The sequence below is a fragment of the Macrotis lagotis genome, chromosome 4, assembly GCF_037893015.1.
Source record: "Macrotis lagotis isolate mMagLag1 chromosome 4, bilby.v1.9.chrom.fasta, whole genome shotgun sequence".
NCBI lineage: Eukaryota > Metazoa > Chordata > Mammalia > Peramelemorphia > Peramelidae > Macrotis > Macrotis lagotis.
In genome coordinates this window covers 72,860,577-72,873,505 of record NC_133661.1, presented here as the reverse complement: position 1 = coordinate 72,873,505, position 12,929 = coordinate 72,860,577, and the positions used below count along the sequence as shown (strand labels likewise).

Genomic DNA, 12,929 nt, shown 5'->3' with positions numbered 1-12,929 from the left:
ATCATATTATATTACATTATATCATATCATATCATAATATATTATATTATATTACATTAATTATATTATATTATATTATATTATATTATATTATATTATATTATAATATATTATATTATATATTATATGGCATTATATATTATATTATATGACATTACATTGTATTACATTGTATTATATTACATTGTATTATATATTACATTACATTATATCATATTATATTACATTATATCATATTATATTACATTATATTATATCATATCATAATATACTATATTATATTATATTATATTATATATTATATTATATTATATTATATTATATTATATTATATTATATTATATTATATTATATTATATTATATATTATATTATATTATATTATATTATATTATATTATATTATATTATATTATATTATATTATATGACATTATATATTATGTGACATTATGTATTATATTATATGACATTACATTACATTGTATTATATTACATTGTATTATATATTACATTATATCATATCATATCATATCATATCATATCATATCATATCATATTATATATTTTATATATTATCATTTATGCAAACACTGCCTCCCCAGCTAGACCGTAAGCTTGATTGACTCACTGATAAATAGTCCTAAATTCACTACTCCATAAAAAGGAACGTCCAAAGGAACTTCTTCTCTGGCCTTGTCATTTTCTAGAATTTCCTTTGGTATCTTCCATGGATTCTACGGTGAATTGGGGATGATCTCATGTGTTCTATCTAAAATTTGGAAAAATCATTTTGACCTCTGTGGCAAAGATTGATTGGAGTGAGGAAGAGATTTGCATTTAGGGAGATCAAGGCTATTGAAATAATTTAGAAAAGAGGTGAGGAGGTCTTGACACTTCCCCTATTCCCTCCTCTTCCCATAATGCATTCTTCTCTTGATGCAAGGACTTTGGTTCTGATTCGGCTCTGCCCATCTGGGTTATTTTCTCCAATGGCACAGGCATTTTTCTCCCTTTCTTAGCAATATGCCTGACCTGTAGTAAGCACTGTATAAATATTACCATCATTATCATGATTATGATTATTATTCTGATAACTTGAAAAGTAAAGAGATACTTTTCAAGTCCCTTTTACTATTTTCTCAAGTAAGAAGAATATTTTATGTTCTACACAGGCATAGTGACTGCCTCTAGAAGGACAGCAAAGTCTTTTTTCTGTTCATTTTTCTGGTCATTTCCATTCCTTTTGATATGAAAGGGTAAGCATTTTAATGGAAAATCTCAGCTTTTTGTAGTCCTGCAAACTTCTGGGGCAAGCTGATAAATGTGCCTTTTCATTTAGCTCTTGACTGATCACCAATCTCTTGGTCCAAGGGAAATTTTTAAGCTGATTTGCCTCTCTTTTGCAGTTTTCCAGTGTTACATTGCTGTTTGATCTACAAATATGACAACCATGGTCTTCTTCTGTTCTTTCATGGTTTTTCTGCCTGACTACTACTTGGAAGTACTAAGGTTTGCATTTCTTCATTTCTCATCCAGGCTCTGTCCTGAGCACTATTCTCTTTCTTCTAAAAACATTTGCACTTGACCTAAGTCAGGTAGCTAGATGGTGCAGTGCATAGAGTATTAGACTTGCACCCAAGAAGACCTGAATTGGAATCTTGCCTCAGATATGTGCTAGTTGTATGACCCTGAGCAAGTCCTTTAACCTCTCTCAGCCTCAGTTTCCTCATCTATAAAATGGAGATAATAACAGCATCTACTTCCCAGGTTTGTTGTGAAGATTAAATAACACATGTAAAATATTTTGAAAACCTTAATTCTTTCTTATTGTCAAATCCAACTGACTCATTATCTTCTTCCTGTAAACCTTGTCTCTTCTCTTAACTTTGCCAGTCATCTGGTCTTACAACCTCCGTGTCATCCTCTTCCCTTTGCTCATCCCATATATCCAACTAGCCACCAAGTTTTGTAATTTCTATCTCTTCATCCTTCCTCACATTGGTCTCTCCTTTTTCATTCATACAGCCACCAGCTAGTTCTGGTTGTCATCACCTCTTGCTATTTCAAAAGCCTTGTTCTCCCTGACTCAGCTCTCTTCTTTTCTCTAATCTATCCATGATACAGTGACCAATGTCATTTTATAAAGCATAGAACAACTCATGTCACCCTCCTATTCAGTAAGTTTTAGTGGTTCCCTATTATCTCTAGGATCAGATATAGAGTCCTTTGTTTGGCATTTAAAGCTTTTCAAAACTTCCTTTCCATTTGCCTTAGGATCTAGTCCCTTCTACATACTCATCAATACAGTCACATTGACCTGTGTCCTGTTCCTTATACATAACACTGTCTCACCAGCTGTTTCCTATGTCTGGAGTACTTGTCCTCTCAACTTCAGACTAAGAATCTCTGCCTTTCTCCAAGATTCCTCTCAAATGCCATCTCTTTCTCATCTTTCCTTGTGTCTCCTCCAATCTTCATTTTTTTCCTTCACTTCTCTATCCTTTGCCTTCCTCTCTAATGAAATGCTATATGAGACAGAGAACAGATGAAGACAGAGAGAGAGAGAGAGAGAGAGAGAGAGAGAGAGAGAGAGAGAGAGAGAGAGAGAATGGGCACAGCTATCCAGCTTGATTGCTTATACCCTGCACACAATGCATATCATCACTAAATAAGCAGTAATGAAACCTGTAAATCAGATTCTATCCAATATAGATTATGAGCCAAGGTAGTTGAAACACCCTGGGAGAGGAATAGGAGGCAACATGTATCAGGCAAGTCAAATCATTAAGATCAGCACCTTGACCACCATCTCTCCATAGATGGTGACTCTAGAAGAGCCTTGAGAATAGCAGTGTCTTTAGGCCACCATACTTGCTTCCATTCTGAACCCTGAAACCATTATTAATTGAAAAAATCATTGTGGAGAAGGGGCCAACTTGCTTCATCTGTTGCCAATCAGGTGCCTTTTATAGGGTAGGCAAACCAACTTACACAAAGCAGTAAGGCATCCTGAGGGAAAGAAAGGAGACAGACAGCATGTGCCCTCAAGTGGGACCACCACTACCATCATCTTGACTACTATTTCTCCCAAGACCTTAATAGAGACAACCAAGGACCTCGACCCTTTGAAGAAGAGTCATGCTTCCAGTCTAGTGTTTGCAGTGTTTGTCATACCTGACAACTCAGCACATGTTATAGTTGCATTTGTTGATAACCTGCAACAGAAAGTTCTTGTCATCAAGTTCTTAGAGTTGTCAAATAGTTCAGTATTAGAATGAATGTTTTACCACAGTACCCTACATACCATGGATCCTTCCATCTGCTTTAGCAATTGAAACCTCCTATGTGTGTGTGTTTCTCCCATTAAAAATGTGAGCACCTTGAGAATAGGGATTGTTCGACTGTCATATACCCTACAGTGCTTTGCAAATAGTAAGCACTTAATAAATGCCTTTTCATTCATTTCTTGTTTCATTCATGTAATTTATAGGCAAAGCTGAATTTGTTCCAGGTTTTTGTTCCAGAAGAAAAGCCTGGGAATAGAGGTAGAGGGATAGGGAATAGAGGAGACAATGTTGGCAAAGATGACCAAAAGAAGGACAAAATTGTTTCTCAGGAATTTCTTGACCCTTTTAACTTAAAACAAATCCACTTGGATTGGAAATTGTGGAATAATGAAAATCGACTGAGATCACCGTAATACAAATGCTACAGTTGGGGAGAAATAAAATAAATAATAATAAAAAAATAAAATAAAAATAATAAAAAGCAATTCAGTATTTTCCCATTAGTTTTTAGAAAGCAACATAATTTTATTCACTATGAAAAACCCTTTTTCAGAGGTAATATAACTTTTGTGCAATATTGATGTATTGTTTAACTTCCAGTAAACCATAGATTTCATTCTATAACATATAAACATGATTGCACATTTAAACACTCACCTTCCATTTCACCTCCATAAAGGATATGCATTATTAGAATAAGAACATTATAAATAGTTTGGTATTACATTGGGAAAGACAGATTTCATATCATCTTCATATTCATGATGTAGTTTTCTTCAAGTATTGAAGAGAGCTAATATCACTTTACTCATGGAACTCATATATAATATATAGCTTGGGTTTCTACTGATTTCGTTTTAGTCTCTTGAAATAATACAAGTTTATAATCTTGGACTGCGTCATTTTTAATATTTTCATCCAATAGTTCCACAAGTTCACAATTTTTTTCTACCCATCTCTGGACCAGCAGTATATTCTTCCTCGCTCATCACCAACAAGGAGTTTAGACTGATTTCTTGGGGAGAAAAGAAAAGATTATAAAGTTATAGATAGGTAGGTTTCTGAGATCTTTCTTGACTGGTTATGAGCACATAAAAAGAACAAAATCAAATACCAGATCTTAACACAAATCGGTAGGTTCTAGAAACCAATGATTCTCATTGATTCCACAATACCTAGGTATATAATAAAGGATAATTTAAGCCAAGGGTAGTCTCTTGCCTCTTATTGGAGTATCTAAAAATTTCAGTGGTAGAAATAGTCAAAATCAGATTCATGTATCATTCAATGTTAGGGAGCAGTGGCAGAGAGAGCTGGTTCACATAGAAGAGTGATTTCCATCCCTTGACTGCTTCATAAATATTATTTCCAGTCATAGATTTTCTTTGGAGTAGAGCTAAGTGGAGGAATATTGAGAGTTGGAGCCATAGATTCACAGAATAATATCCCCTCCTCTTTTTCTTTCCTCTTTCTCTAATTTTCCCCTTTACTCTTTCTTTCTTTTCCCTAAATCCATAGGAAGAATTATCAAAAAAATCAAAAATGTTCATTCCAAAATGGTCTGACCCACTCAGTAGCAAGATAAATAAAAGGCCTCCTCAAAAAAAAAAGAATGGGGTAACTTTGTCCCTCATCCCACCCTCTGAAGTAAATGACTGAATTCTGATCAATGAAAAAAATACTGACTTTAAAGAACTGAAAATGAAATATAGTTCCTTACCCTTGGCAGAGAGGTGGTCTATAGGTGTAGAATGATACATACACTGTCCCACAGGATTATTATTAGTATATTATGTTTGTTTGACATCTTTTTTATAAAATGCATATATTTGTATATGTGCATTTAGTCATTGGGAATTGACAACAATTTAAAAAAGCATCAACAAAACATTCATTAATATGTAAAAATAATATATATGCATATGAATAAAAAATACACACTAAACTAGCCCCCTTGAAATCAACAATCCCAACCATAGTTAGGAACAAATATGAAACAACCAAGCCCACAGAAAGTGGGGCCAATGAAAAGACTACTCAGAGGACCTGGTTTTAAAGCCTCCCCGCTTCTGATTCTTGCTATCCTTGTGATTTTAGCCAAGTCATTTTCAGCTGTAAAAGCGAGAGGATGAACTAGATGACCCCTGAGACTTCTACCTTTAAACCTATTATCCTTTAGGGAGCAGGTGTGGGCTTTGTAAGGTTCGTACAGGTTTATGGACTTGTAGGGTTTATACGGATGTCATAGGCAATCATGAGAAGGTACAAGTTACTTGTCATCCCAGAGCTAGCATAGAGTCCCTCTGCTGGAGGTACAAGGAATGAGCCCCAAGTTACCTGGATATGGCCAATGCTGTGATGGCTGGATTATTTTTACTCGATTTCCCTGTCAAAGCGATGTTGATGTCCAACTCTCGACACAAAGCCAGATTCTTTTCCCACTTTTTACCTGTTGGGTGGTTGAAAAACACAAATTTAGAAACAACTCTGTATCCCCATGCACACACATCCGTATTTATGTTTGTGGTCAGCAAGATGTTAAATTGAGGGGGGGAAAGTATATTTAATCTTGGCCTGTGCTGTTGCAAAAAGGGCTATCCCAATTTAATTTGTGGGCTATGATAGTTACATGTGCTGACGTGCTGCTGTATCAATTGTGTCCTAAATTGGATTTGTGTATTATTGCTTTCTAAATTGCATGCCTAGTTCAGCAAAATTGTTCATCAGTGTTTACTGGCACTATGCTTAATAAGATGCCCCACAATACCTTGCTGCCAGGATATAATGCAGCCCATAATTGCCTAGTAAAAATAAATTACATAAAGCCAGCATTATCAACTTATCTAAATCCTCTCATAACCAAACCAATAATTAAATGCAGAAAACATTTTTTAAAAATGTAACTCAATAATTGTTACTTCAATCTTTTTAATGACCACATTTGGGGATTAATTTTATTTTCTTAAACGTGAAAAGTGAGATGTGGGTACGTTCGGCTGAATAAAATCACACAGAAGCCATCTTGGTCATTTTAGTCCTTGCTCTGATTAGATCATGGTTGTACTGTTGGGAATGTGATCGCATGTGTACTAACCTGCAGTTGTACAAGAAAGTCTGTGAATGGGAATCCAGTCTTAGGAAATGCATTTAAATGAATGACAAATAAAGGGATTGCTGAGAGCTGTATATTTGTGAGAAGATCTAAATTACATCTGTCTTCAAAGTCAGTCAGACCTGGTCCTATTCCTGCATCTGATACATAGAAGTCTATGACCTGGATAGTTAATATCTTAGTACTGGGCAAGTCTCTTTGACAATCAATCCAAGAGAAGGTGCTGAATTTCCTCACCAGGGAATTCCCCATTCTAATGAAATCACAGGTCCAGTTCCATCTTCCATCTTATTGATAATCTACTGTGAATATAAGGCTACTATAAAGGGAAAGGAGGGGGAGGAAGCTAAAAACGTGTTCAGTATCATTGATCCTTGCCTTGAGTTATACATGAATGAGATATTATGTGGCAATTGAATTCTTATTTTTTTTAACCTGGATATAATATGCATGATTCAAGGATGGCATTTTGAGTACTTGTAGCATAACTACAGAATATACAGCTAGTCCATATATGTAAAAAAGCACCAAAAGAAGGCACATATTTGGAATGGCTTCATCTATAATTTTTTTTTCAAGGCAATGGGGTTAAGTGCTTGTCCAAGGTCACACAGCTAGGTAATTATTAAGTGTTTGAGGGCAGATTTGAACTCAAGTCCTCCTGACTCCAAGGCTGATACTCTATCCACTGCATCTCCTATCTACCCCACATGTTCAATTTTTTAAATATATTTTCATATTGAATTAATATAAGCATCAAATGATCAAATAACATGATTTATGTAAATAAATTTTTGCTATATATGGAAATAAATCTTTGCTATATTTGGAAGTAAAACTTTGCTATATAAATGCTAGAAACTAGTATTATTTCATCATCAGAATCATTATTGTTGTAATGTGCACAATACATTGTGGGGGATGGGAAGAAATAAACCTCCCTGACTGGTTGGATTAGGTGGGTCATTCTGCTCTTGGTTTTATTATTCCTAAACTGTTGACTAGACTGAATTTTATTAGCCTGTGTGTAACCTCCTTTCATTATATCATAATCCTTCTAATCATTGATCACTTTAAAAGGAGTGACCTCTGAGCATCTGTGACCTTATAGTCTACAACCAGAGAGGAAAGGTATTTCCCCAAGACCCCTTGTTGGTGTAAAATCAGCTTTTGACCATTCTTTATGGCAGCCTAAAGTGGTCAGGCTATAGTAACCCATGAAAGCCTGAGAAGATAATGCTATTTTTTTCATCAATTGGTTGAATAATTAACTAATTATTTCATGTCTCACATGCCCCTTTTTATATTCTCATATAGATATAATTTTATCTTCACAACAACTTGATGAGATAATACATAAAGGCTTATTGTCCCCATTTCACATTTGAGGAAACTGATGAAAACTAGAAAGGGCATTCAGAGAAATAGCCCATTTTAATTTACATGGCCCAACCTCCAACCCTAAGAAGATGCCACTTACACTGCTGCACTGCTTTACACTTTATACCCCATTATTTATTTGTCCATAATAAAAATAAATAAATTTTATTAGTTTTCTCTCTCACCAACTTTGGGGTCAGGTGGGGGATATTTGAAGAAAATAAAGTGTTTTTTTTCCCCTTAAAGACATTAATTGGTTAAATCACTTAACCTCTGGGTTTCCTCATCTATAAAAATAGTTAGACTAGATAATCCTGAAGTCCCCTGCCATCTTATGAACTTATGAACTTAGGTGAAGCAGAAAAAAATAAAAATTATATATATATATATATATGTATATATACATATATATATATATAAAATCTCAAAAGCAGTATGGCTCAGGATATGCAATGAACTGCTAAACAAAAATTAATCTCTTCAGAATTCTATATCCCATGGCAAAGAATAGATATAGATAAATAATGATGGCATAGATTGATGATATCTCTAACTTATATACTGGGGGTTCTTGGCATGGGGATAGGATACATGGACTCACAAAATTGGAAGAATGCAGAATATTAAGGAAGTACTATTTTGCTTGATCAGTGATAGGCAGAACCTCAGAAATGAAGAGATCTAACCCACACTTGAATAAGAATCCTTTGTAAAAACACCCCCAATAAGTGGTCCTCTGGGCTTTGCTTGAAGACCTCTGACAAAGCAGAGTCCCTTGCTCCCTGAGGCAGGTTATTCCACTTTTTGGGTTAAATGTTAGGGAACTTCTTAATTCAAGGCTAAATTTGCTAATTTTCAAATTTGTCTCAGAATCTCATGTTCTGGTTTCTAGTCCAAAAATAACCTATTTCCATAACACCCCCCCACCATGTGACAGTGATTCACAAATTTGAAGGCATCATCATGTCCTATACTTCAGGCTAAGCAACCCCAGCTCCTTTGGCTGATTTCATATGTAGCATGAGCTTTGGCTGATTTCATTTTCAAAATGTGGCAGTGAATATATTATTATAGATATGTTTTGACAAGGGCAAATTATAGTAGTGCTACCATCTCCCTTGTCCTAGATAGTGTCCCTCTTTTAACATAGCTAGAGCTTGCATAAAAATAAAAGATGGCATTAATTTTTTTTCCAATTGCCATCACATGGTTGACTCTTACTAAACTTGCAGACTCTTTAGGTAAATTGAAGGAAACCTAGGAAACATATCAGTGTTTGACTTTCTTTTCCTTTATCCCATTTTCTGTCACATTCCCCTCCTTTATTCTCTTGTGACCAATTTGAGAATCATGCATAGAACAGCAGTTCCCTGATTGCACCTTCCACTTTTTGTGGGTTGCCCTTGTCATTAAGACAAGCCAATCAAATGATTTGTTGCTTTCCTTTTTCTAGAAGATGCCCAGAAGAGCTAAAAGGTTGGACACACCTCTGGTCTTGAGGGTCCTGAAATGTGGTTGGATGAAATAAGTCTATAAAAGAAATGGAGAAGATTGTGAAGGGATCTTAAATGCCTGGCTAAGTAGAATACCATTTTATCTTTTTTTTTTTTTTAAAAACAATAGGAAGCTGTGATGGTTTTTGAGTGAGTCAGACTTGTATATCAGAAAGGCGATTTTGGCAGGTTTGTAGAGGAAGGATTGGAAAAGGGAGGAAGATAAAAATCATATAAACATAAAATGAAAGACAATTGGACCTCTGATTTAATTAATCACAGTAATTTAAGTTAAGGGAATTCCTGGTAAGGAGCTGCCTTGACCAATGCAGAGCATCACTTTCACTGCAATTGTTCTCATGGAATGATCTCAAACCAAGATAGAAACAGGGCCACTAAACAGTACATAAGGACAGGGTCAAATAGCCTTAAAGGCCATGGTAGCATTTGAAAGCATCCTTATATTATAAAACAATTCAACATTGAGAATTGAGATTAAGAAACAAGATGTACAGTGAATAAAAAGCTGCGTTGGAGAACAGAAGACCTGGGTTCAAGTCTTTTCTCTAATACAGACTCACAATGTGACTTTGAGAAACATACCTATTTTTTTAGTGCCCAAAGCAACATTTTAATCAGGGGCTGTTAACCTCGAGTTTGTAACTTAAAACATATACATCTAACTATCTCTCTTCTGTCTACATCTATATTTGCACTTACCACCTACATCCTATATCTCTACCTATATGCAAATCTAGATCTATATGCTGATAACTGTAGTTCAATACAATTGGTTTCCTTTGTAATCCTATGTATTTAATTTCTGAGTGGGGATCCAGAGGCTTCACCACCCTGACTGCCAAGGGTCTAGGACCCACAAAAATGGCTAAACTCTTGAGATGATAAATTGCAGTGTAGTTGCTAAGATTTGTTGGTAGGAAGGATTTCCTCATCACTAAAGAGATCCAAGGTTAGGACCAAACCTTCTTGTCCCTCCAAAGCTGTAAGTGATATTCACAATAACTCCAAAGTAATCGAGAAAAATTATTATGCTTTCTATAATAAAGAAGGAGTATATGTAGCACAGCTTAAAAAAGGATTTGTGGCAACTGCATAAAACTTTTAAAAGTCTGAGCATAAATGCAATTCAGTTATCTGGGAATTTTATCTACTTAGTACATCCCTTTCCTTCTTGATGGGATAAATGCATGGTTCTTTCTTCGGGTATGTTCTATATGATGGGTATCTTCTTTCTAGGAAGACATTGTCTTTCGTTGCTGGCATCAAAACAATTGATTTTATGGATCTGAGGTAATGAGCAAAAAAGCCACTGGGCCCAAGGTGGGGGTTGCTTTGAGCTCATTGCCTCACTCACAGTATTCCATCTTAGCAAGCCACAGGTGGCTTTCCTAGAGGGAATGGTGGGGTTTAACAGCTGGAAAATTGTGCCAGGCTGGGCTTGGATAAGGCTTTGAAATATGTTCTCTCCATAGAAAGGATTTGAAATGATTCTTCTGTGTAGAAAGAGATGGCCCTTTAAGGGAACTAGAAATTTTGAAGCCTGGTTCCCTGATGAATGCACGCAGGCCAGCTGCATAGGACAGCAGCCAGCTGGATGCAACCCCTCTCCTGAGAGAGGCCAGAGCCCCTGGCCCCAAGAGTGCGTGCATCCTGGACCGAAGAACAGCTTTAGCCCTAGGGGATTGCCTTGTTTTGGAAACAGAACTTTGTGTAGGTGAGTTTGAGTTACTGGGAGATAGAATATACCCAGGCAGACTCTGGATACCAAGCCAGATTCAGTGGTGCCCTTCCTCCTGTCCATGAACAGATGAGCCAAACTGGCAAGTCCCATACTCTGGATCCTGTGCTCTGTTGGGATCAGGGGACCTACAGTGAGTTATTCTACCAGCTTGAGTTAATCTCTTGCTAATAAAATACATTTTTTTAAAACTCTGATAGTCATGTGCCTGAAGCAGTTCCTCTGAAGAAATATTTCTCTTCACTTCTAGGAATTTATGGTGATACTAAAGGCCCCTTGTCTGTTCTACCCTGTTTCACCCTCCTAAGGAAGGCTAAGGAAGAAGGCTGAGATATGCATGGTGACTGCTTGGCCCAGAGCGGAAGGGGCCTGGCTCCAACAGCTGCTTTACCTGGTGGCCAAATTCTCATTTGGCACATTTCTTAGAGCTGAATCATCCCAAAGGCAGGCAGCCTGACCTTTCATTTGAGCAGGAAATGTGAGAATATGCTCTTTGGCCCTAGTATTTCAAATACCTTTGTGATCTGGAGATTCCATTGTGTGTGACTCGGGCCCTGCCCCAGGACCAGATGTCCTCACATTTTCAGTCTTCCATATCTGTACAGAAGAAAGAGAAGGCATGATGAGACAGTAAAGTGTGTTAAGGGACCCAGTATGCAGTTGAAAGAGATAATGAGGGAAGCCTGACCTGGCCGTCTCTTGTCTGGAGCCCACAGTTCTGTGGGTGGGTGGGGGGTGGTATTTGCACAAACAGTTCAATGAGAGTGCTACAGTAAATAGAGGAGTAGACTTGGAATCAGAAAGACATGAGTGCAACTTTGGCCTCACATCCTTGCTTGTGTGTCCCTGGGCAAGTCATTTAACCCTGTTTATCTCAGTTTCCTCATCTATAAAGTGAGAAGGAAAGAGCAAACCACTCCAATATCCTTACCAAAGAAAACAAAAACAAAACAAAAACCCCAAATTTGTCCATGACTGAAAAAAATGACTGGACAACAAAACCCTAAATTTGTCCATGACTGAAAATATGACTGGACAACAAAATTTTTCTGTAAATCAAGGAGAAGTCTTGTGCTATTCTGTCACTAAAGACATAGGGGGAAAGGATTTGAGCTAATCTAGTCCAATCCCCTCATTTTACAGGAGTGGAAATTGGAATGCAGAGAGGAAGTATTTCATCCAAGGTCACCAAGGAGATTAGTAACAGATAGATTCAAATCCAGGCCTTCTGATTGAAAATCTTCTACTCTTAGGGCTCCAGCATTGCCCACAGAGCTAGATGGGGCAGTTGTGAAAACTAAAATAGTTTATTTTTATTTGAAAGTCTGATAAATTTCCCAGGAAGCACTGATTGGTACTTCTTGGTGCTTACACTATTCTTTTTTTATTTTATGCTTACATTAATCATCGAGGGAAAATAATATTTGATATGATTTAATAAAAATCTATTCTCTGCATTTTATCTGTGGGAGAAACTGAGTCCATGAAGAGGAAAGTGACATATGGTCCAAGGCATAAATTTTCAAGTGAAAAAATGTTGAGGTGCAATGAAAGAAGGTCTAAAGGATCAAAGACTTGAGTTTGGTTAAAATCACAGTGTTCATCATTTTAACTTTAGAATATGGCTTAGTTCCATGGATAACATTTGGCAAAATCTCAGTGAGATCACTAATCTGATAGGATTTTCTTCCTTGATATTCATTATCTTTTGGGGGATACAGAGAGAAGGTGCTGGGCACTAGAAAGTGCTCTTAATTTGCATTAGATAAAGACCTTTGTCATTAAATCTCTCCCTGGCCTACTGGATTTCACTGAATCATCAAATCAAGAAGCTACAAAAAGACATCACAGGGATATTTTTTGGTGCAGTATGAAACAACTCTCCCATGATTCATCAT

At 36.3% G+C, this 12,929-nt stretch overlaps 1 protein-coding gene across 1 annotated transcript; it reads right to left on the bottom strand.

The window, feature by feature from the left end:
- Nucleotides 1–598: 598 nt before the first annotated feature.
- LOC141521026 (WD repeat- and FYVE domain-containing protein 4-like) lies at nucleotides 599–12,011 on the bottom strand. The gene is made up of 3 exons (XM_074233118.1): nucleotides 11,547–12,011; nucleotides 5,625–5,736; nucleotides 599–4,302 (listed from the first exon to the last, which is right to left on the bottom strand). Exons 1-3 carry the CDS (start codon nucleotides 11,650–11,652, stop codon nucleotides 4,236–4,238), a joined length of 285 nt encoding a protein of 94 aa, XP_074089219.1. The 5' UTR covers nucleotides 11,653–12,011; the 3' UTR covers nucleotides 599–4,235.
- Nucleotides 12,012–12,929: the final 918 nt, after the last annotated feature.